The sequence below is a fragment of the Porites lutea genome, chromosome 1 (assembly GCF_958299795.1).
Source record: "Porites lutea chromosome 1, jaPorLute2.1, whole genome shotgun sequence".
Taxonomy (NCBI): Eukaryota; Metazoa; Cnidaria; class Anthozoa; order Scleractinia; family Poritidae; genus Porites; species Porites lutea.
This window is the reverse complement of record NC_133201.1, coordinates 12169608-12195171: the sequence shown is the minus strand read 5'-3', so window position 1 is coordinate 12195171 and position 25564 is coordinate 12169608. Positions and strand designations below refer to the sequence as shown.

The 25564-nt window shown below is 37.9% G+C and overlaps 2 protein-coding genes and 1 pseudogene across 2 annotated transcripts in view; 2 read left to right on the top strand and 1 right to left on the bottom strand.

Annotated features, from left to right (window-relative positions):
• Positions 1-353: 353 nt before the first annotated feature.
• LOC140949829 (ZP domain-containing protein-like) lies at positions 354-2928 on the top strand (annotated as a pseudogene).
• Positions 2929-3936: 1008 nt separating this feature from the next.
• LOC140945351 (SUZ RNA-binding domain-containing-like) lies at positions 3937-20382 on the bottom strand. Its single transcript, XM_073394389.1, has 7 exons — positions 20284-20382; positions 19830-19906; positions 19391-19463; positions 18327-18448; positions 16201-16248; positions 8181-8249; positions 3937-5708 (listed from the first exon to the last, which is right to left on the bottom strand). Exons 1-7 carry the CDS (start codon positions 20344-20346, stop codon positions 5663-5665), a joined length of 498 nt encoding a protein of 165 aa, XP_073250490.1. The 5' UTR covers positions 20347-20382; the 3' UTR covers positions 3937-5662.
• Positions 20383-20430: 48 nt separating this feature from the next.
• LOC140945376 (cytosolic acyl coenzyme A thioester hydrolase-like) overlaps positions 20431-25564 on the top strand; it is a 6044-nt gene continuing 910 nt past the window's right edge. The window contains exons 1-3 of the mRNA XM_073394414.1: positions 20431-20987; positions 21745-21976; positions 23686-23811. Coding sequence (XP_073250515.1) covers positions 20436-20987; positions 21745-21976; positions 23686-23811 — 910 coding nt within the window. The 5' untranslated portion in view covers positions 20431-20435. The remainder of the gene's footprint in view (positions 20988-21744; positions 21977-23685; positions 23812-25564) is intronic.

Below are 25564 nucleotides of genomic sequence, written 5' to 3'. Positions count from 1 at the left end.
TGGTTTGGTCTGTTCTATTTTTAATATTTTGCTGACGTCTTGGATATTTGTCATTTTGACCTCTGATATCGTTTGTCTCCGCTATCATGTGTCCAGCTCTTACTGTCAGCAAACTTTTGAAAGCTTCACCATCCGGCTGTGGCAAATCCCAGATGAAAATTGACACCAGCTGCTTGTTTACACGCTCACAGGAATACCAACTAAATGGTCCTTCTTTTAAGCAGTGCAGAGTAGAGGGTCAGTGGTCCGACAGGGCTAAGAAGGTTTCATGCACTAGCGAGTCTTGAAATTTTAGGTTTTTTTGTTAATCTTGTCTTTCATATAATAATCAACGTCTGATTTTCGCAGATATTGACGAGTGCTCTTTGCCGAAAAAGGGCGGCTGCAGTCACAAGTGTGTTAATACCATGGGAAGCTACAAATGCCAATGTCCAGATCCGGAATTGAGCTTGTCACCAGATAACAAGACATGCCATGGTAAAATGAAAATTTTAAATAGGTATTTATGATTTCGTAGTCAAAAAAGAGTTTTTCTAAACAATTTTCATTACAGTAACACTATAGCGTAGGAAAACTGAGTTGACCTTACCAATTAAAGAAGTGTGGCTGAAAAAAACAACGGCTCTTTCCTAGCTTAAAAGTATGAGCAATTCTCATTGTATATTTTTTTTATAATAAATAGATTTTTATTAATAGTTTTTTTTAGGCTTTCAAGTAATTTCTCCTTCATCGCCAGTTTAACTCAGTCTATAGTCTATAGTGTTACTCTGTCTTCTACATTTATCTCATGCAAGCATTGTCACACGAGAAAAAAAGAATTCTTTTATTTTTTCGTCGTTTCTTGAATTCATTTGTATCTATATTCATTCAGCTCCAGGTGTTGTAGTTCAGTGCAACAGCAAGAATATGACCGTTTTTATCCCCAAGTCCCTTCTCCGTGGTATTGACCGTGAACATCTTCGACTTCTGGACACCACGTGCAAAGCTACAGAAACAAGCGCATACTTCTCAATCACAACACCGCTGACGGGATGCAATTCAACACGCAGGCACACTGCTTCAACTTTTGTCTATTCCAATACAGTACTGGAAATTCCAGTAGCAGCCAAAGATGTTATAACACGTGTTCGAGAGTTAGAAATCCAGTTCAGTTGTTTTTACTCTAAATATGGAGTAGTTTCCTCAGTTGGTTGGAAGCCAAACAACAGGAAACTTGTGTTTAGCGATGAAGGCAAAGGAAACTTTACACTGTCGTTGAACATGTTTCCTGACAAACGATTTGTGAGTCCTTACACGAAGGATGATTTCCCTGTTGCTGCGGTGCTTCGCAAACGTCTTTTCTTTGAGGTTTCTGTAACATCAAGTGACAAGCAACTGTCAATCTTTGCTGATCGATGTTTTGCCACACCAACTCAGAATAAGAGGAATTCTTTAAAATACATCTTTATTACCAAAGGGTTTGTACAGTTAATGCGTAGAGTTTACAAAGTCTTAGGTTATAATTGTGAAGTTGTCTTTTTACCCAGTGTTTTCCAAGTTCACTGAACATGTGTACATATCCATATCGTTCCCATCTGTGGGAGGCCGTAAAACGTAAGAATAAATAAATAAAAATGACCCCTAGTTTCACCCGCTTTTACAAGTTTTGTATTTAAGCCGTTTTTTTAAATGCAATTTTGAGGTTATGGGGAGAAATGTCATCCACATTTCTTTTCCTTCTTTCTTTTTCTTTCTAAGAGTCACGGTTGTTATGAGGTGGACGGTAATAATCAGGAGCCTATGTTACATGTATAACCTTTTAACTGAAAATATTTTTTTAAAAATATGTCCTCACTTCTAAAACAATATCTGGTATTTATATTAGGTGCCCTAGTGACTTGACTGTTAAGTACCATAGTGCGCCTACTGTCAGTGCACATCGGTTTCAGTCTGGAAGCCTTCAAATTCATTGCTGATCATCCATTTGTGTTTGTTCACTGCCACGTCATTTTATGCAACGCAACCGACCCAACTTCTAAGTGTGGCAAGAAATGTTCATCCAGTGGCCGTGGAAGACGTGAAGTGAGCAGTCACATGACTGATGACGTGTACATGTTGGCGCAGGGCCCAATCCACCTGGGCCACCAGAAACGAGACGCAAATGAAGGTGGTGTGGGCCAGAGTGGCGAGAGACTAGGTACATGCTTTAAAAGGCGAATGGGCCGGATTAATTAGAACAAGCTAACTTATATGTATTTTGATAATGGCCTTGATCATTGTCTGTGTGTTTCGGCCTTCCAATTAGCAGTATTCTAGCTAACTGCTGTACATGAAAAAAGCAGTAAAACCTTCAAGGTGTACTTTTTACAGTGGAAAAATGGTAACCGAAAGATTACTCAACCTAACGTTTCTTCTTTTAAAAGAACGTCTTTATACAAAACGATTTGCACTTTCACTTTGCAGAGCGTTGTCATTCACGTGTCCAGCAGCCATTGTAATCTATCAGAACAAAGAAAAAAGAAATGTTTTCATTAGCGAAAAAAAACAAAAAAACAAAAACAAAACGTCTGTTGGGAAATCAATAGAATCGCCCTTGTATTGTTTTTGAACACCAATATGGCGGAAGTTACTTCATGTAAATACCGCTATATTGGTTTTGAAATAGTTGTTGATTGACGTATTTGGGGGGAAAATTGTGTGTTATGCACCAGCTTTTTAACGCATTATTGGAACCGAAAATATATAAAGTTTCCACACCATTGCGAGACTATTCTTTCACATCTTGCTTCTGTTAATTGAAGTTCTCATTCCTTTATAGGTTCCAGTCCCTCCCTTATGATGGCCTTGTTCATGATGTGCCTTATTGGTTTTGCGGGAACAGCGCTCTTGGCGTTTAAAAAGTCACGTGACAAACCGCTTGGGTATACTGTGCTTGCTACCGGTGATTAAAAGTAAAACAACATTCCTTGTACATTTACTGGACTTGACGAGATTTATAAATCTTGAGCTCTAGATATTTAGGCGTTCTCAGAAAAACAAAGTAGTTTCTTAAAAACGCTACAAGCCTTGCATAGTCTTGCATCAGCATGCTTAACTCTAAAGTGCGGTAACGTGGGAGACTCCGGCTATCAAAATTCTTTGCAGTTCTTAAAATCTCGGAAACATTCTTGCAGCCTTAAATATCAACTAAGTCCTTGAGCACCTTTTGCTAACGAAAGAAACTAAAAGCTGCTAACGTTAAGAAGTAGAATATTTAGTTTATTTGGCTTACTTTAAATCGTTCAATCTCAATGCTTTACAAACGAACGACAGGAATGTAGAGAATGAACGAGAGAAAGCCATTAACGGGCGGGATACGATAAGCGTAACAATGTATGTACCCAGATTTTACAGTATGTACCATACTTTAGTTTCGAACCAGTTTCTTAATCTTTTGGCTGTTATGAAATCTAGCTATTCTTTTATTTTTTGATGGTGTTTTGACGACGCAATCGGCGCATGTCCATTCGTTCCTACTCCTCGTCATCTCAAACTCCAAGTTATTGATAAATTCGCGTGTAGATTCTTTTTCGTCTCTTTTACGTTTGTTAAAGGCAACGGAGAATATTTGTTTTTTTTTTTCTTTTGCATTCTACCTTCCTATTCTGACTTAAGTCTTGGCTTGTTTGTTTTAAAAATGTCAATATCTTTGGCTCAAGTACATCGTGGAATAGCCATACTGAATGAATGAAAACCATCACCGAGCAAGTTAGTAGGCAACGAAAGCTTGAAAACTTCAGTATGGTTCAATGGCTCTTCAGATTTCGTCCACAGATATCATTCTTTTACCGGATTGTCGAAAAGACCTCATGTAATAAAGGGAGCTTGATAGTTTTAGTCTGATCATAGGATATCTTAACCAGTTCTTAGTACCTGGAAAACAAAAATATAATTAACAACTGGATAATCTAGAAAGGCAACAGAAAACACTCACTACGTTTAATTTAGAATCAATGCTCTTAGCTACTACACTTGTTAAATAATTGTCATGAGATCAATAAAAAAGAAGTTAAAATTACTTATTGTACATCCTTCGAGATTTCCACCCTTTACTCAAGTGATTCCCAGTACTACTCATCCATAATAAGGTGAAAAATACTGGGAACCAACGACAACATCCTGTGATGTCTAATTTGAATGGCAGCTTGATCGACTCCGTCCAAAATCTTAACTGAGAGATTCAGAGCACGTGCCTTCAATACGCCGATATAATTAGCATAATTTGGAGAATTTAAATAAAAAATGGAGTTTAGCTTCCAGAGGAGAGAAATGCTTTTGTTCTTTATCACCAACATGACCGCCGTGACGTCACGTGAAAAGCAGCAATACTATACAGAGAAGCTGACATAGTGACCAGGCATTTTAATTCTCTAGCTGGCGCATTCAACTGGTTTAGCGGAGAGCAAAAGCCGGACATGAAGAAATACAGTCATAACATCCTAGATTAAGTAGACATCCCACGGCAAATGGGAGTTCAAGCGTTCAAGTTAAAAAGACTCACACCCCTCAGAAAAGCAGCTTCAAGGTGTACGGTTGGGAAAAAAACTTAGTCAAAGTTCACACTATACCCGATATCTTTTGCGTCGCCACGAAAATCAGACCGGCTAGAACTTCTGTTTACACACAAAAAAAATTGTGGCGGCGCGATTTCTGTGACGAAGCGAAGATGCGCCGCGCCGATTTCTAAAGCGGAAAATCACATAACGGATGCCAAAAACTATCCGGTATAGCGTGAAAATGGTGCCAGAAAATGGGTGAATAGAGCATCAAGCAAACCAAGCTTTAGCTTTAACATGTACATATGTAGTTATGTACATCTCCTTATTAGGTAAGTTAAGCTTAGAAACCTCTCAAGCATTTCAGAAGTTCAATAACGAAAAAGTTTCACTGTAAATGCCTTGGAATAATTTTGTAGCGATGACTCTGTATTTTGAACCACTTATTATGAACCGATGATGTTAGGTAAAGGTAGCTTATAGTGCTAATATTATTCGCACAAAAAACTTATTACGAGAAGATCGTATGTAAATACGTTATTGTAAATGGTTAATTGTATGTGACAATGACCTTCCCCAACAATTCAGTTATTGCTGCAAGTGGGTGAAGTGAACAGAATATCTATCTATCTATCTATCTCTATCTATCGGTTCTTCAATTTGAATAGACCACAGTTTGCTTCGACTGAATAATATCACGCACGCATCCACTAAAAAGCCGAGGTGGTAAAGTTCGCATTCCAGGCGATATGAATCTCTGTCGAACAGTTCACCCCTCCCTCCTTGAGGGAATCTTAGAAAGAAGGTACTCCAGTCGTTTGTTGGTACACTATACCATTGGTTTGGAGCTATTCAGCAAGATAAAATAAAGAACAGTCTCTTAAGTAACTCATCAGCAAGCCTCCAGATCCAACCACCGTCTCATGGTTACGGTAAAAATTTGCTCGAGCAAAAATTTCCTTTCTCCACCAGGCCCGCGGATAAGGCATGTTATTAGGTTCATTAGGTCCAACCAGCTTTCAGTATCACGAAGACGGCTTGACTTCTTGCACCCTGAAAACCGACAAATAGGCAAGCTTTTCTCTTGCCACGAATTTATTCCACGATGTCGATAGTTTTGATGATTTTGCCTGAATATCTGTCGGCCTTCATCTTCTGAACACAAAGCCTTTCGAACCGTCTTCATTTGGACCTCTAAAAGGGAAAAAATATCAAAACCACGCTTTAGAAACATGAGAAACAAAAAGATTCAATGTAGGTTACTTCCTCAGCTAAAAGGTGTGGATAGACCTATTCGGCTAACTCAATGTTGTACCCAATTCAAATCTCCCGGGGATAAGATTCTTTGTGTATTACATTTGCATTATAATGTCGCATTCACATTTAAATGATATGGAAATTCCTGAAACAAAACGTTTTATTCCCAAAGGGTTTGAATTGGGTACAACATTGAGTTAGCCGAATAGGTCTATGCGTTGTCCACACTGAATTTTCCTGATCGGCGTATATGTACGCTGTTGACTATCGGATCAATTAAAAACAGCAACTATAAATACTGGGATAAGATATTATAGCGGAGCTCCTCGCAGAGCGCGTGCGAGCGTAGCCCCTAGCTAAGAAAATTTGGTCAACTATCCATCCGAGAAAATTTGGTTATGACGTCAGCCTATGCCCGCACCTACGTACGTTCGCTAGGGGTGGTACTAAGTAGACTTGGGGGTGGTACTAACTAGAGTCTGCCAGGGTGACGGAGAATCCAAGACAGGAAGCTTGCGTTTGTCTTGGCAAAATATTATCAAGGTAGTGGAAGTGTACCTAGAGGTAGCCAATGGAGTTTTTCTAGTGTTACAAAGCTACTTCTTTCTTTGGACATAATTTTTATGTCTACGTTGACGTGGATAACAGAGAAAGAGCTAGAGCGGGAGCGATTAAGAACGAAGAAAACCAATTTCGTTGGAAGAACAACACACAAATTTTTTGACAAAAGAAGAAATGGTAGCGGCCACCACGGTGGAACAAAATTAACGGCAGCGATTAAAAAAAAAAAAAAAAAAACGTGAAGAGGAACACATTCAACATCTCCACCATAAAACGTCTAACTATGAAGTTTTTTGTTGTAGTCGTGCAAAACAAGGGAAAAGAAATGTACAAAAAAAGAAAAAAAAAGTGTGCTGCACGTGCAAACTTTTTTTTTCTAATAAGACCCACTTATTTTTTGGGGAACTGTTTTTGTTGCCGTCGCCGCTTAGCATTAAGGTGATGTTACACAGGACGATTTTTAGTGCAACACAGCGTTGCAATGTTGAAACAACGTTGTAACCATTTAAAACAATGTTGCAACGGTGTGTTGCGCTAACAGTCGTTTCTGCGAATCGTCCCGTGTAACATCACCTTTACTCGATTGTTATTATGTTTGAGTAAGCTATAAGATATTGAAGAGAACTTCGCTTTTAGCCCTGACCATTTCCATATATTACAATGTTATGACGTGAATGCTACGCGCGCAGCGAATGGTCGTTGCCCATGATCTATCAGAGTACAGATACATGGATGACGTCACGGAAAACTTGGCGCGCGGTTTTGAAAATGTTTGTAAGATAATTTCGGATTACGCAAGTGAAAGTCGCCTAAACCTTGAAATTTAGCAAGAGCTATTAGCAAAGAAGAAAAATGGATAAACAAAGACAAAAAAAGTTGTTGACGACTTCAGAATGTCTAAACTGCAAAAAAACTTCACAACAGTTGCCATCGTGTGTCATCGCTAGAGAGACTCGCTGTTTTGCAAAAATGTTTTCGCCATCATTATGCTTTGAGCAAGTGAGGACGATGAAAAAGAAGAAACGGTATAAAAATAAGATATAGAAGAAAAGAGGCCGAGACGTAAAATAGCGCTTGGGACTAAACTAGCACAAATCTTCGAACAGTCAAGCAGTACGATGCAGGTATGTGTATCGGTCTTAATACTTTCCTGATCATTGTATAAAACAAATAGATTCCATGTTGCTGTGGGTCTGTTCAGTAATAGATCCCAGAAGACATCAACATGTGGTAAAAACATCGGTGACACACTAGCCTGCGGCTCGTGTGCGACTTCTTTGTTTTTACCACAATCGTTTTGACGTCATCTGTGATCTATTACAGAACAGACGCACGGTAACCTGGAATCTATTTGTTAAAATATACTATCTTGGAGCCCGATAAACCTGATACTTTTGGAGAAATTCCGTTCGAAAATATGGAAATTTAACCAAAGTGTGTTACTGCTTGTCTTTTCTGGATATCCAGGATGCCAAGTTGTTGATGGCTGATACTTTCTCAAAATAATATTGCTCGCATTATAATGTACTTAGCCAAAAAAGCACGGATCACTCAAGTTAACTAGCTACCTCAACCTTGAAATTACTTAATCTATCCATACAGCTTCTTCTGCTGATGGGAAAATCGAATGCTATTGAGCAGAATAATGACCTCTTGAAATTAGCTTGCCAAAACATCCCAGCTTCGTGGTGAAAGTACCAGACCTGTCCCTATATTAGGTAGTAAGTTGCATCTTAGAACCCGGTCTTGGACTTCCATTGCTTGTGACATGATAACTGTACGTTGCATTTGTTTCAGTAATTAGTTATAGCAATGGATGAAGTGCAGATGAAACTGTTTAGCTCTTACCTTGGAAGTCGGATAACATTGTCAGGAAGTTTCTGTTCAACATGTATGACTTTTGGAGTTTCATTTTTCCTGCAGTAAATAGAGTAAAATGGTGAAAACATAACTTTGTTTACATGCAAAACATTAGAAGGTACGACTTGTCATGTACCATCACAAAATCATTCTGAATGCAGTCATTTGCAATTTTGATCCCTTTCTCTAAGAATAACAAACACTCGTTTTTGAGTAAAAATATTCAGTGTACATGTACAATAATGTAGACATCAACTTTTGCTTCACTTTTTGGCTTCAGTGCAGGACTGTGATGTAAACAACCCTAGCAAATATGGCGTGTTTTCAGGGTCAAAAATGAGTGTGTAGTTACCACACAAACTGAGTTGCCAAATAAATGATTGTCTTAGATGATGATTGTTGGTTTGTGGCCTGTTTTGACGTGCTGTCTTGCGATGGAATCCTTTCGTCCTGTCATGACTTTCAAATCCACACTTCTTACTCGAGTTGATTTTGAGAATGGTTTACGTGCATGCATAATTACTTCAATTTGAAATCTTTTTGCATGCTTTCTATGGAACCAAATAAAGCAATTTCTTAAATACGATTTTTTAAACTCACCCGCTTTACTTTTGAAATCACTTTTTTGCATGCTTACTTGTGAAGGATTATTCGATGATCAATTTCGTAAATACGTGTTTTTTTTTTAACCATCATTACTTTTGAAATCTGTTTGCATTCTTACTTAAGAATTACGTAGCAGTAGGATTATCTTATGTTAAAAACATATGAAACAATTTCTTAAATACAATTTTTTTCAAATCGTCATTACTTTTGAAATGCGTTTGCATGCTTACTTGCAAAATACGTAACGGGAGGATTATTTGATAAAAGAAAAGAAGGATCCTTTCTTACATGGGGATTTCGACTCCATGGATATGTTTACCCGCGTCACTGTCGAAAACGCGCTATTAATTGTGCTTCACTGCACCCAACACGAAACGCGACTCAGTGACTCCCAAAATGACTTTTGAATTCGCTTTCGCTGCACAACAGAATGACTTGCGAACTTTCAACCAGGCGTTTCTACCCAGAAAGGCCCGAAAAGAGTCTGGAAACTCCTCCCCAGTGTCTCCAGGTCATCGATCAAAAATGGCCGCTCGTCGTCCTTGATTGTTTTTCTGAGAAATGAACTTGACACCTGAGCAATCGCATTTCTTGCAAACCTTCGTCTACACCTAATAGATCTGATCTAATAGATTGGAAGAGGATGTTAACATCTGTAAACCTGAAGAAGACTGGTATGGCCTGCCGAAATATTGTTATAAAAAGCAATACACGTTGTTTTAAATCAGCTTTGTGGTAGTCTTTGGACTTCTCGTTCTTGGTTCTTTATATTTTGGCTGATTAGATCTCTTTTCTAGAGATCCAACGTTTACAACTAGCAGGATCTTCGTCCACGGTTTTTGCAGTTAATTTAATCCTTTATTATGGCACATAGACGTTAACCACAAGTTAATCAGGTAATGATCGATTAATCGACTAATGATCGATTAATCGACTAATTTAAAACGAGATTATATTATAATATTTTAGGCTTTTTTCGCATTTGCTTAAGTTGCGTAAGTAACTGCGATGACCTTCTTTACTTTTATATAATAATAATGTTTATATTGCATGCACTATGCACCCGCCAGTATAGACCTCTCCACATGGTGTCATTAGCCTTATTTTGGGCCCACCCCTAAATCCGCCCTTTCCACCATGTGTATTTGACAACTAAGGGACAGACTATTGGAAAAGTGATGGGGTGTAGGTGGAAAATTCTTGGCCAGCAAGAATTTTTTTTCAGCTTTTTGGCTGTGCGTGAATTTTTTCCTGACTGCAACCCCGTGTTTTTAATTAATTAAAGTAATTAATAAAAATACTACATAATGTTACTTTAAATATTATTATTTTTTAATAATTAACAATTATACTTTGAAATCGAGGTGAATAGTGGCAAAATATTTACCGAGCAACGAAGTGGCGAGGTAAATATTCCTAAAGCCACTATTCACCGAGATTGAAAAGAATAATTGTTTTAGTATATATATAAGTGATCTCAACAAAATCAGAGAGGAAACCATTCAAAAGTACGATTTGATTGACAGATCAGGTCAGCTAGACACGCAACAGTTTAAAAATAGATCTTTGTAGAATTTTCAAACAAGGCAATTCACAAGCTTATCATTTCGCAAACAACAGCGTAATGACTTAAATGGAACCGCTAAAGTTTGAATTGTTTCCTTTCCTGAGAAGAAAAGTAGAGCTTTGTTGTTTTCTGTTGACTTGCCAAGTTTATAGCCGAAAAGGTTTGTTGTGTCGTTCTTCGCATGAAGTGCTGACAAAAACGGCGATTCGGTTCCTCGAGGTAAGTCGTCTTCATGTAGCATTCTTTCTCGTGTTTACCTGAAACGTAGAATTTCTGCAAACATTTGCTTTCAAATTTGTTTGTCATAAGTAAACTTCGTTTTTGGGCCAAATTTTTCTTGTTAGAAAACGCTGAGTTCACGAAAAGGCCTCTTCGAGGCGAATAAACGGGAGTTGTAAACAATCCATCGACCACAAAACTCAACAACAGTAAATGGAAAAACGCCGTTTTGAATCCTTCGAAGTCTTCTTGCCTGAAAAAAAGTCAACCCTAGGATTTTGTCGACTTTTAAAAGATCTTTCTCTAAGAAAATGGGAAAAAAACCGAGCTCACACATTATCCACTCGCTAGGAGGTGAATATTGTTGAATAGTCCGAGATAGCGAACCAACCAGATTGCTTAAATCACCAACTATTGTGTCAATTACTTTTTTAAATTGTGAAGTTTCTAGAAATGTATAAGGGCTATTCAATCAATTTTTACATTTTCTCCCACTTCATACACTTTGATGAATTATTGTTGCAGCTCTGTATTATCGATTTTTGATCTCATACACATCATACCCATCTGTAGATTATTATATTTTCAGTTGGGGGTTATGACAAAACACTTAATGATTGGCCGGTGTTGAAGGTCTCAGGGAAACAAAACTCACTGTTTCTTATTAAACCACGTGTCAGCAGCTTAACTCTGGGTCAAATTAGAACCAGGGAGGCTTTTAAGTAACAAGCAAGAGGTCCAAACTCAAAAGTCCTTGGTAGGGTTGGTTCGTTCTTTATTGCTTTACAGGCTGGTAATGGGACTAATAAAATGTTACTGTACGTACTGGCTGCAAACTTCAATTCCCACTGGAATCATATAACAAAATGATAAAAGGCACCTTTAACAGAAAGATACCATTGCCTTCATATCTCTACTCCCACAAAACACATAATCTCCTTGTTAAAAAGGCAGTTATAAAAACAATGATCGCTTCCTTTAGTTAGCCTGCTTAACACGTGCTACTGAGGTTGTGGTTCACATGAAGGCCTTGCACTTCACATCGACTTCTCACCATCAGCATGCTGCAAAAAAGCGGCTTGCTTAGCTCAATAACCCCTGTTACACATGCTAACTTTTTTAGTATTGAATCTTAACTTTTAACAGAAACAAGGTTTTTCTTATATATCAATTTCCTGCAATTTTCTTGAAGTACATGAATATGTTGTGATTGAAACATTTTCTCCTGATAATTAGTACTTGAGTATCATAATGTATTATAATAACATTGAAAACAGTGGGAAATAAAATTTAAATGAAGGATAAAACTGAATCGCAACATATACTTGTCATTTACTTCAGGGTCATTTTTTACCTGTTAAGGCCCAGTTTTGAAACAGAGGGAGCAGTATTAGGAACGGCACAATGTGAACCACAAGACCCGCTCGATGTGGTGGTGTTGTCTTCAGTTCGCGGACGTATGTTGGATGTGCTCGATGGTGCGCTTGATGATGCAACGGATCCGCCATTAACTCCTGAACCCGGGATAAAATCGGCTGTTTCAATTAGACCAGGGGCGGATCCAGGATTTTTTTTAGGAGGGGGTGCACTCGTCTCTTGCTCTACTTCAACACCAATAAACCACACAGTTATTTTTTTTTTTTTTGCAGAATACCAGTTGTATTAGAAAACCGCAGGTCATCTCAGGGGGAATGTGCACCGCCGGCATCCTCCCCCTAGATCCGCCCCTGTAGACGCTGGGCACATTCCCTCAATAAATTGGGATCCATTCGCAAAACTGAGCTACGTACTCGCAAGTTTGTACAGTCAGAATATCATAAAATGGCACAATGATGAGACGATGCACCCCTCGCATGTGTTTCTCGTTAAATAATTCATGTACGACTACATGTATAACGCCTGATTCGAAGTTAGTTGCAACCGAAACAACTCATAGTCAGCAACAGTTTCATTAACATCCTGTTCCAATCTTCTCGAAAGATCTATTAGGTGTAGACGAAGGTTTTGCAAGAAATGCGATTGCTCAGGTGTCAAACTCATTTCTTAGAAAAACGATCAAGGTCGATCAACTCAACGACGAGCGTCCATTTTTGATCGATGACCCGGAGACACTGGGGAGGAGTTTCCAGACTCTTTTCGGGCCTTTCTGGGTAGAAACGCCTGGTTGAAAGTTCGCAAGTCATTCTGTTGTGCAGCGAAAGCGAATTCAAAAGTCATTTTGGGAGTCACTGAGTCGCGTTTCGTGTTGGGTGCAGTGAAGCACAATAGCGCGTTTTCGACAGTGACGCGGGTAAACATATCTATGGAGTCGAAATCCCCATGTAAAAAAGGATCCTTCGTTTCTCTTATCAAATAATCCTCCTGTCACGTATTTTGCAAGTAAGCGTGCAGACGCATTTCAAAAGTAATGACGATTTGAAAAAAATTGTATTTAAGAAATTGTTTCATATGTTTTTAACATAAGATAATCCTACTGCTACGTAATTCTTAAGTAAGAATGCAAACAGATTTCAAAAGTAATGATGGTTAAAAAAAAAAACACCTATTTACGAAATTGATCATCGAATAATCCTTCGCAAGTAAGCATGCAAAAAAGTGATTTCAAAAGTAAAGCGGGTGAGTTTAAAAAATCGTATTTAAGAAATTGCTTTATTTGGTTCCATAGAAAGCATGCAAAAAGATTTCAAATTAAAGTAATTATGCATGCACGTAAACCATTCTCAAATCAACTCGAGTAAGAAGTGTGGATTTGAAAGTCATGACGGGATGAAAGGATTCCATCGCAAGACAGCACGTCAAAACAGGCCACAAACCAACAATCATCATCTAAGACAATCATTTATCTGGCAACTCAGTTTGTGTGGTAACTACACACTTATTTTTGACCCTGAAAACGCGCCATAAGCAAAAGAGAGAAGTCATTTTTGCTGCTTTGCCATGGTAGGAAAATTTCTAGATCTCAACAAACCAATATATATTTAACAATTATTCCTTGAAATCGAGGTGAATAGTGGCTAAATATTTACCGAGCCACCAAGTGGCGAGGTAAATATTCCTAAAGCCACTATTCATCGAGATTGAAAAGAATAATTGTTTTAGTATATACACACGAAGGAATCTCAACAAAAACAGAGAGGAAACTATTAAAAAGTACGATTTGATTGACAGATCAGGTCAGCTAGACACGCGAAAGTTTAAAAATAGATCTTTGTAGAGTTTTCAAACATGGCAATTCACAAGCTTATCACTTCGCAAACAACAGCGTAATGACTTAAATGGAACCGCTAAAAGTTTGAATTGTTTCCTTAACTGAGAAGAAAAGAAAAGCTTTGTTGTTTTCTGTTGACTCGCCAAGTTTATAGCCGAAAAGGTTTGTTGTGTCGTTCTTCGCATGAAGTGCTGACAAAAATGGCAATTCGGTTCCTCGAGGTAAGACGTCGTCTTCACGTAGCATTCTTTCTCCCATTTAATTGAAATGTAGAATTTCTGCAAACATTTGCTTTCAAATTTGTTTGTCCGAAATAAACTTCGATTTTTGGGCCAAATTTTCTTGTTAGGAATGCTGAGTTTCTTCTACGCGAATGAACGGGAGTTGTAAACAATCCATCAAACAAAACTCAGCTACAGTAAGTGGGAAACGCCGTTTTGAATCCTTTCAAGTCTTTTCTTGTCTTATAAAAAGTCAACCCTAGGATTTTGTCGACTTTTAAAAGATCTTTCTCTAAAAAAAATGGGAAAAACACCGAGCTCACACATTATCCACTCGCTAGGAGGTGAATATTGTTGAATAGTCCGAGATAGCGAACCAATCAGATTGCTTAATTCACCAAGATCACTGAGTGTGTATATACTAAATATATATATATATATATTTCTAAAATTTAAATTTCAAACGTTATATGTAACCGTTTTTATCACGCGATCACTCTTCTGGATGTAGTCAGTGTTATAATGGAGTTTAACTGAAGAGTGGGTCACCTTTTCGGTGGCCTACGAAACAGGCTTGTCTTAAACACCCATGCACTCAGGATTTGAGTAGTTCACCTACTGGTCTATATATATATATATATATATATATATATATATATACACCCGTTTTCAAAAAGGTTTTCATATAGAGAGATATATAGATAGATATATATACTTTTGTTTTCTTGCACGTGCGCCCGTGTAAATTTACACTTGTTATTGTCCAACTTGTGAAAAAACTTGGTTAAACGATAAATTTTCTTTTCGTCAGAATCTTTGTTCCAATTTGTCAGTTAAAAAAATAATGCACGAGCACTGTCTGCAATTCTCTTGATTTGCATTCTCTTGAAAATTAAAGAATGAGGAATTCGGTCTCTTGTAGATCATATAATTGTTGTCGTTACAGGATAAGGGGAAAAACATCAAAGATTTTCATTTTTAAAACAACGCAGATGAAATGAAAAAAGTGTGTTTTCGAAACCGCTGAGAAGGCAGATGTGACGGTGGATGTCCATATTGGATATGTGGGAAGGAGCAACAATATTATAGCAGTTGATTAAAACGGACTAAGATGATGACGAGGTTCATAGAAGCAGACTTTATCATAACCATGATGAGCTGGTCAGGTATTTTAATGTCTCACCTTTTTTCGTGTAAAATCACGACCTGTAAGGCAACGTGTCATTGAAGACAGAATAAACTCTCGGCCACAAATGCTTTCAAGTTAGTCTACAGTTTCTCTTAAGCACGCCCCTGGACAGCGCATTTTTTAATACACTCTATCAATAAAAATGCTTTGTCACTTGCTACAGATGCCATGGCATTTGGGCTACCAATTCCGTGACGCCGTATTACTCGCGGATCGGCTGCTTCGCGGGATGTTTTCCTCATTCCCAAAATCAGCCATATAATTCGCCATTGCAAATTTGTATCGCAGGGCGCATGTATTTTTCTAAAAAAAAAAAAACTCAAAACGACATGTCAAATTGGAACAAAAAAACCCGACGACGAAAAATTGATCGTTGAACCGAGTTCTTCACAAGTTGGACAATAACAAGTGAAAAATACACACGGGCGAACGTGCAAGAGAACAAAAGTATATATCTATCTATATATCTCTCTGTATGAAAACCTTTTTGAAAACGGGTGTATATATATATATATATATATATATATATATAATGATTTGTATGACTTTCGTGTGCATGATTGCACTTAGGAACAAAATGGAGCCCAACTTTTCCTCTATCGTTTGACTTTGCAAATGACCGTCTCTGTCAAGAAAGATTAGGCTGATTTAGCAACCAAACGGGAACGTCAGTTGACGAGGCGAACGCGCGCGGAAAGGACTGAACGCGACTTCCGGTGTCCAATTTGCCGCTCTGCCATTGGTTAAGCCAGTTGTTTGGTTTGCGCACGCAGGTGTCAACTGACTTTCCCTTTCTGTTGCTTAATCAGCCTATTGTTCAGATCCAGTGATGATGCTACCACAGTAATGTGATGTGACATATTCTTGTCTCTATTTCCCCAAGGGGAGCTAGGGAAGATGGTCTTGTGTAACTGCACCTAAAGAATGATATCGATTTATTTACTTATACCTGTAATTCAACTAATGATGATATCAAGGAATGGAATCAAGGAACTTACTCTAGGTCATTGCTTTCATCCGCTGTAGCACTTCCCAAAATCCTTGCCCTATAAAAAATTATGCATTTATACATGTAAATGGTCTACCTTTGCAATTTTACGAAGGGTGCAGTGACAAAATGTAAGCACTTAATTCTGCAGATAATTATATATTGTAATTTTCTCACATGTACATTTTTGGCAGAGGATCAGAAGATCAGACAAGGGCTGCTGTGCTCTAGCAGTAGCCCCTGGCACCTTACTTTTGCTTTTGGGCAACTAGGAAATCATGGAACGGTCACAGGTTTGTCACTATTCTACTGTAAAGTAAATTAATAAAGTTGTTATATTCCTAGACTTTCACTCTACTTAACAGGGACTGCCATTGGTTGATTCTTGGTCTTGTGGCCTTGACAAAAATGAAATGTATCCCGATCATGATACATTACAGCTCGTGATCAAAGCATGGTGGAAAGTGGTGTGAAAGAAGGCGGGAAAAACACTGCCAGTTTTCTTTTACGTGAATAAACACAACAACTTGAACACAAACAGGAAGCCTGAAGCTAAAAAGCTATGATTTTCAAAGTCATCCCAGAAGAGAAACAGCAGCTAGTGGAGGAAAAAGATGCAAATAATACAAGGAAAGTACTTTGTAAATCATTCATTCAGTGGTTTAAAGAATCGAATTTGTGTTGTTATAAGTACCAAGTCGACTGTTTTGGTTCGCTCCGGTTATTCTTTTGTTGCTGTTAAAGGGAAAGTCTAGAAACATAACAAAAAACTTAATGTCAGGTCCCTTGGGAAACCGGTTAGTTTTGTACTCCCTCAAGTCCTGATGTTTCCCTCAGGATCTGGTACTAAGTGTATAATATTATTTTTGTCATCATTATCATTATCACAGTGTTCCAGCCAAAAATTTCTGCTTGAGGGCCAAAGTGGCCCCCACAACCCATTTTTGGGGGCCAGATATTTCAAGAAAGGGCCAATGTACCAGTATCTTTCTAATATGCAAAAGAGAAGAAACAGTTGGAAAGTTAAGGAAATGAAAATGGCAGTTTATTTGAAGCTGAGATGAAGCATCCCTCTTTATACACAATAGAGGAAATCTTCTGTAATAAAGCAAACATTAAAATCAGAATGTATGCAATAAAAAATGATAAGTAATTTTTTTCATCTCATTTTCTACTTCACCAACAAGATCTGCTTCCTTTTGCTTCTTCTGAACTGCTTCTCCTCCATCCACTTTTTCATTACTTACTGAGAAAAAACTTTTGATAAACCTCAAAGATGCGTTTGTCAGGTTTATCCTTTTTCGAGACACTACGATGGACACAGCTCCTGCGATATTACAAAAGTCAAGTCGAGGCTCAGTGGTCTCCAGACCACTAAACGTAAATCAGGTAAACTCAAGAAGATTCGTCAATTGATTTTCGTGTTGTGTACAAAGGAACGGAGTCGTTGTTCTTTAGATTAAAAATGCTGTTTAATTGGAAAATTATTGTAGTTGAGGTAACAGAGACACTTTTAAGCCCACGGAATTATAGAACGAAAGGGCCATAAATGGCCCTTGAACACTTTTGGTGGGGGCCATCTCTCGTTTTTTTGCGGGATTCACGCAATGGCACACTCTGGCTGGAACACTGATTATCATCATCATCATCATCATCATCATTCTCATTGTCTTTGTTAAGTGTATTGTATTTATCATTATCATTATTTTTTTGATGTTTTATAGACATTCTATGCTGGGCACCCTGGATTTCACAGGTTCAGGGCACTGGGCATTGTCATTTTTTCTTAGAGCACAGCCTTGGATCTGCATGCACATGTGCACATTGTACATTTGCTTTTATGAGAAACAAATTATCTGAGCTGATGAGAAAAGAAAATATTACATTTATATACAGTGTGTATATTTTTTATATAAAAACAACCAAACAAACAGACATACAAAAAAACAGCAAAACAACAACAACAACAACTACAAAAGACATGTACACCAACTGCAACAGAAAAACACAACAGTGTATTCTAATAGATCAATGCCCATGCATTTGTAGTCAGAAAGGCTTCTTTAAACTTTAAACTAGAAAGTACAGTTGTAATCACTGGATTAGATGGAGTGTGTTTAATAAACTTTTTCTCACCTTGCTTCAGCATATTGTGCCTGTCTTTCTGCCAGTGTTTTATGGACAGGTTTTTCTTTACTCATTTCTTGAGATTTAGACAGATTTGATCCTCCAGAATCTGGCCTCTTCAAAATTCTTAGCTACAAGAAAAAAAAAATCACTGACAATGAAATTAAAATCTTGAAACGGTCTGAAACTACATACAGCTGGAAGTAAAATCTCACATAGAACCAATATGTTTATGTTAACAATAATTATCAAGGCTGTGCTCTAAGGAAGGGAGCCCAGTGCTCTAAACCTGTAAAAGCAAGGGTGCCCAGCATATGATTTGTACGATTTGTAAGATTTTCTAGTCGCCCAAAATCAAAAGTTAGGCGCCAAGTGCCACTGGGCTCCGCTAGAGCACAGCCCTGAATATTAAAAATAGTTATCATTAAAGATACTAAAACATCAGACCCTGAGATGATACTGGGTTTTAGGAAATTAATACTGCTAACCTTGATAGCTGGTTAAGCAAAATTTTAAATAAGAACTTATTTCTTCTTTAATAATACATAACTGTAGCTTAAAAAAATATTATTATTTGATTCAGAGGCCCAGATGTGAGTCTAAAAGTAACAGTACATACATGTAGCTTGAATCAGAATTTCTTTTGGAATAAAAAGCTATATTGGGAGTCATATTTCTGGTTCAACTAATACATCAGAAGGAATAACATTTTTTTAGTTTACCAAAATAAACCTCTTACACCTAAGCCATTCCTAAATGATAATCACAAATAGAAGATGTTGAGTATTTTGATTCCAAAGACCACATACTTTGTCCCAAACTAATATTAAACTTGTAGACGTAATCATTGTTTATGGATCTGCATTTGTCACCTACTGAAGCGAAATTGAGTCGAAAAGAGTCCAATTTCCCAGTAGGGGCGGCTAATCGGCAGTTGTCTGTGATAACTCAAAAATTTGTGGCTTTGTACCACAGGAACACCAAGATTAGGATGCACACTGACAAATGTGATGACAAGATTATGTAGAACAAAGCAGATCAAGTTTTCCCTCATGTTCCATAAGTACATTTACCTGTGGTCTGTAATGCGTTCTGTTTGTATCCTCTTGCATCAGAACAGGAGAGTTGGTTTTGTTTTCTTTTAATCTGTACAATAATAAAGATGTAGACACAATTAAATTAGCGCTCTTTGGCTTATACTGTTAAGCCTTTCTGAACTGAACCATCCACAAAGCCAAAAAAATGACTTTTGGTCTCTTAGGAACTGTGTTGGTTGCACATAGAGGGGAAGGACATTTAAAATATTTACAGTTCTCAACATGATTTGGGGTGCTCACAGCAAGCCAATAGTCCAACCCTCACCCACCCTGCAGCCCATTACCCCTGGCCCAAATGTGCAAAGCTCTTTCTTGCACTCTTTAATTTTTAGGTTGATTAGCCTTACTTAAGAGGCCCAGCGTGCCATTCTCTATTTTTCTTCAAACAAGACAGTTTTGAACTGATTTATCTTACTTAGATGATCCACTCGAAGCTTTTTTATCTTTCTCCCTGACCTGCTTCTCCCTCTCCTCCATCCTTCTCTCCAATTCCTAATAAGTAAATTAAATAATCATTACAATAATATCATAATAATCTAGCAGTACCCGTTGGCCCATGGAGCCTTAATTTTGTGGGGCTGCTAAGAAATCTCAGCACTTTTCACTATCCTGGATTTCACAAGTTCAGAGCAGCGGGCTCCCGTCATATCCCACTAACAGACATAATTCAAATAAACCTTTTCCAATCATAACGTCACAACAGATAAACTGAATGATACAAGCATAAAGGCTAATTAAGAATCGTCCAACTTCTCAACAAAATTAAAGAATACTGAAGGGACTGATGTCGATAAACGGGCCGTGACTTAATAAATCAATGTGCAAATAGTCCAAGTCCATTTTTTTCACCCGATCTATTGACATCCTACCCCAGAATCTGCCACATCTTCCCAGCTATCCCAAATATCTTCGTCGTCTTCTTCAGCCGCCATTTTTTTACATTAACCACTTCCGTCAACGATTCTACGCGTGCGTTGTTTGAGCTACCGCTGTTCTTGGTTTGCGTGTGTACAGAAACAAAATGACGGCGAAAGGGTTGATTGGAGTCGATATGAAAGACACGGGGGACTCAATTTCCCGCGGTTCCATCGAAGTTTGCCGCCTTATGCACCCTGATGATGCTAATATTGCTGGCAATGTTCACGGTGGAACAACATTGAAGCTAATCGAGGAAGCAGGGCTCATAATTGCTACACGCCATTGTAACAAGAATGGTCGGAAAACAAGTCCTGAGCCGATATTGGCAGCTTTGGCGCGCGTTGAAAGGACAGATTTCTTGCAACCGATGTTTATAGGGGAAGTTGCTCAAGTTCACGTAGAGCTAGGCTACGCATCAACGCATTCTTTGGAAGTGCAAGCGTGCGTTTGGGCAGAAAATCTCATAACCGGAAGTCGTAGGCTTACCAACCGTGCCTCACTCTGGTACGTTCCCGTCACCGGAAATGAGGAGATGAGGATCATACCAGAGGTACCTGCTGTAGAATATTCAAGTAAAGAGGAAGAGGAAAGAGGAAAAGAGAGATACAAAAGACAGAAGAGAGCTAGGCTTGATAAAAGGGAGCTTATGAAAGAGGTAGATAAACGTTATTACTTACATACATGTAATATTCTGTTATACAGGGTTGGGGAGGGGTACTCAAGAAAGTTTTGTAAGGGGAAGCTCTTCCACAAAGTCCAACCCCTTTTCCTTTTTTATACCACTTTTAACAAAAAAAGTGCCTCTTTCAAATACCTTCTATAGACAACGGGTACCCCTTTCACATACCTTCACTGTAGTTTTAAAATTAACTTCTGTAATGAAGCCCCTTCCCTTTGATAGACAAGACAAGACAAGACAAGACAATGTTTTATTTGGAGTCTTATACAGTCCTATGTATATCGACTTTATCCAAATAATTTAAAATTATAACACAAATTGCACACTAGTGGAACTATAATCAATGTTAACCTAAACAACTAATGATCTTCTTTTCTCATAGCAGTCGAATACGTATTTTGCAATTAACTTTTGCACTGGTTTGTTCTTGCTCAGAGGGTTTATTAACAACAGAAAAAGATCATCTGGTGCCATTACTGTTTACTTCTGTTTACTGTATTCTTTGTTTAAGTATTCAAATAAAGTACTTCTTTTTTCTTGATACGCAGGGCACAGAGTTAAAAAGTGTATTTCATCTTCTACGTCTTTTTTACAGATAGCTAGGACAGATCCTTTCTTCCGGTTTCTTATAAGGTCTTACATACCGACCTGTCTCTATCGCCAATTTGTGATTACTTAGAAGGAGGTTAGTTTGATGCCTAAAAATTTAAAATAATGGTCTTTTCAGTTAGAGGTGCCACTACATATCAATGATGGAGTGCAGCCAACTGAGCGAACTGATGGTGGGAATGTTTCAAGATATAGTGTAAACAGTTCGCAGTCATCTCTGATCCACTCTGTACAACCCTCAGATTGTGCAAGTACTGGGTATGTACTTGGAGGTGTTACGATGAAAATGATGGATGAAGTGGCAGGAATAGTTGCATTCCGACACTGTAAAACCAATGTGGTCACGGCATCAGTTGGTAAGAGTTTATCCTTCCGCCCCTAAGAATTAAAAAAATACAAATACAAATAATAAGAAGAAAAGTTATGGATATGTGTACTTTCAGATCAACAATTTTATACAAATTTTGAATTTTGGTCCAAATAAAAGCTACAAGTAATTTAATAAAAAAATGAAAGGGAATGCAAATGAAGTGATGATGCTTACATGTTATTGGAAGTAAGAAATTTTTTTTTTTTCCATCGGTCTTTTGCTCAAAGGGAGCATATAACAGAAGCAACAACAATCACTTACAACAACAACAAACAAAAATGAACTGAGAGTAGACAAATGGAATTTCTTTTTAACACCCTGAACTTCAAGGTGACCATAAAAATGTTTTATTGCCTCAAGCACCAGAGCCATATGTGAATCTGAGACCTTGTCATGGTTTTGGAAGCCATTTTGACTTGTAGGCAACTGTGTGGGAAATTACAGTGTTTTTATGAGAATCTCATGTCGCAGAATTTCCGTAAAATGGCTGTTTTGGAAAAAAAAAATGTGAGTTGTAAACTAAAGCCTCACTCCTAACAATTCTACTGAAAAAATATGAGGGTGTGACATGCAGCTACATTTGCTAGAACCAGTTTTTAAAATTTTCTGTACATTTCTCTGTCAAAATTATTCTTCCAGCCAACTAAAATTTCCTGGGAAAAATTGCAGACAAATATACGGAAAAGCTAAAGCAAGCATATGGAGAAATTTAAGCACAGTTAAGGCCCTTGAAATTTGTTAGTAGAATCCTTTGCTGTGAAGCTTTAGTTTTCAATTCATATTTTTTTCAGAACAGCTGTTTTTGTGGATACATTAGAGACCTCTAGATTCTATTAGACTATGACTACAACAACGAGTACGAGAATTTCTCAATACTAACCATGCTAACAGTGATTTTGTTACAAATAGCTATGGTAAGTCCTGGGACTCATCTTGTGAAAAATCATGAGTCCAAGTCCAGAACCATTGAGTCCTAGTTCAGAAAGACAACAAGTAACAAACTGAAAATGTTTGGGCCTTTATAACACAGTTAATCTGAACCGCCATATTACAGTTTACTGAAATTAAAACAGAGAGCTTTAGATTTGAGGACAACAATGTGTACAAGTACAAGATTTAACTTAAATGTTAATTGCACGTGTTCTAGAAAAAAGAGGACACCCAGGCAAGCTTCATTTTACTTTTTTTCATCCAAAAAGTTAGTACTGGTATTTATACTGAAGGAGGTTAAGCCCTCTCCCGATAGCAAAATGATAAAATTGCTTATACTTTTAATAACTTGTTGTTTTCCTGCCAAAATGACATTAGTTCACGCGTGAGCAATACTCAGTATTAAGAAAATCTCATACTTGTAGACGTCCTGGTCTCAGAATCTAAAGCTCTCCAATATAGTTCTTCTTTTTCTTTTAAACAACAGCCACAATGGCAGCTACAAAAATCACACGAACAGAATATTCTACGAAAACATCTTCAGATCAACCGAAGTAAAATGAAGATTTCCGGGGTGTCTCTTTTTTTAGAATAAATTATGTGAAAATAACTTAAATCCAGTCTTGTCCAGGTAGTTGTTCTCGTCCAGGTAGTCGTTCTCATCCAGGCAGTTGTTCTCGTCCTCGAATCTAAAGGTCTCTATTAATGCACTTGGATATTAAATTGTAAAAAGTAAAATAAATGTAAATTTTTGTTAAATTACAGATGCGATTGACTTTCATGCACCAGTGAAGCTAGGTCACGTGATACATCTGACTGGGAGAGCTACTTTCACTAGTAGCCACTCAATGGAAATCGAAGTTGTTGTTGATGCCAAAGATTATGTAGCAGGTATAGACTAAATTAGAAGTTATCTCTTTCTAATGGCCATTTTATTGTCCACCCCACCTCTCCAAAAATGAATTTCAAAATGAAATAAAATTATTATAAATGATAATGGTAATGACATTGATAATATAGATACATGTAATACATATAAATTAGTGAAAATAATGTAAAGGGGCAACAAAGTAAATAATGTCGACTTTCTATCAAGATGAACTCTTTCCGAAGATCTGAACTTTGTCGTTTTCTGCTTTCTATAAGCTGGCATTATCTTTCGGTAAAGAATTTTGAAACGTCAGTGCTACATAGATTTCTGTGGTGGTCAACCTCTGAGCAGCTGGGACGGAATTCACCTTGTTGCAATATCGCGATCATTGGTAGCCTGTGAGCAAGCTCTGCAATGAACCTTTCCACGTTTTTTTAACTATTATTATTTGATCATTATTTTTTTTTTCAATTTTTGATGTTGACAACTAAGGAAAAATCCGTTGACTCCGCTGGGAGGAGCGCCTTTAAATTAGTAAATTTACCAAGTTTGAAGGTGATTTGTTGAAAACTAACAAAGATATAGTTCCTCAAAGTCGTGAAATCTTTACAGCTGACGTTTGTTTAAAGTTGGGGGCATAAACTTGCCCCCCACCATGCAGACGTCCGTAAATTTTCTTTGCAGTGGTGTGGACGGTTTTCCCTTAACTGGTGCTTATTAGGAGTTGAAAAAAAAAGCGTGGAAGGGTTTATGATGGCGAGCAAAGCGAACCGCGAAAGAACGCGCGAGCGGCGAAGAATTCGCGTCTCCTTTCGCGTGCGGCGTACGCGTAAATAGCCCTCGTTCGATATGTTAAAATTCTGACATGACTCCTAGGCTTCAAGGACAAAATTGCAAATTTTTCACGACTCCATTGTTTCGCAATTCCCAGAAGAGACTTCAGCACAAAGAAAAGAAAATCAAATATAGAAAAAAAATGGGCAGAAAGCCTCGGAGTTATGTAAGAATTTTAATATATTGAACCTTGGCTATTGTCGCGACTCCCCCAAATAGAGAGTGTGCTCACAGGCCAGATCATTGAAATGGGAAGAATCTACCTAATGTGAATTGAAAATGAGGCTTGATACTATGTTGACAAGATGAAATAGTACTGTCATTAGAGAGTTAACACAACCACGATGGCAACACTAACGGGAACGTCAAAAAATAAAATAAATGAATAAATAAAATAAATAAATAAATAAAAGGAAAATTAGACAAAAGGAAGTGAACTGAACGAACCAACCACCTTGCACGTGCCGCACACTTTTTGGTACACTGCATGACTACGGCACGAATTTTCGTAGTTAAGGTCCCGTTTATATGAGTTGTTCCGGGTAAAATGATTACCCTCCCAGCCAAGTCAATTTAAGCGAGCGTTTGTATGAAAAAAAAAAAGTTGACCTCTTTACACGCTCCAATAGCCCTCGTACATGTAATGGTTACCTTAAACATCGCTTGCGCATGCTCTGATTGTCTCGCTTTGGCCGATTTGACCAGTCTAGGCGAGCTAAAGCCCGGCTAGGAGGTTGACCCTACCATCACAAAAGATTGATCCAGCTAGGCAAGTCACCATTCTGGCCGCTTTTCCAGTCACCTTTTTTGGTTCTCATTTTCACGTTTTTTCACGTTTTTTAAGAAAATGTGTAAAAAGTTGGCTCGCCCAGGGTACCTTCCTTGGTAGGCAGGTGGTCCTTTAACCCGGGACAAGCTTTCTCCATATAAAAGGGGACT

Excerpts from the sequence above, each read along its gene's own strand:
- LOC140945351 (XM_073394389.1), bottom strand. The coding sequence starts at position 20,346 with ATGGCGGCTGAAGAAGACGACGAAGATATTTGGGATAGCTGGGAAGAT. Across the intron at positions 18,449-19,390 it reads GAACGCATTACAGACCACAG|CTAAGAATTTTGAAGAGGCC; the intron begins GTAAATGTACTT and ends TTTTTCTTGTAG. Across the intron at positions 5,709-8,180 it reads AATGTTATCCGACTTCCAAG|AGGTCCAAATGAAGACGGTT; the intron begins GTAAGAGCTAAA and ends TTTCCCTTTTAG.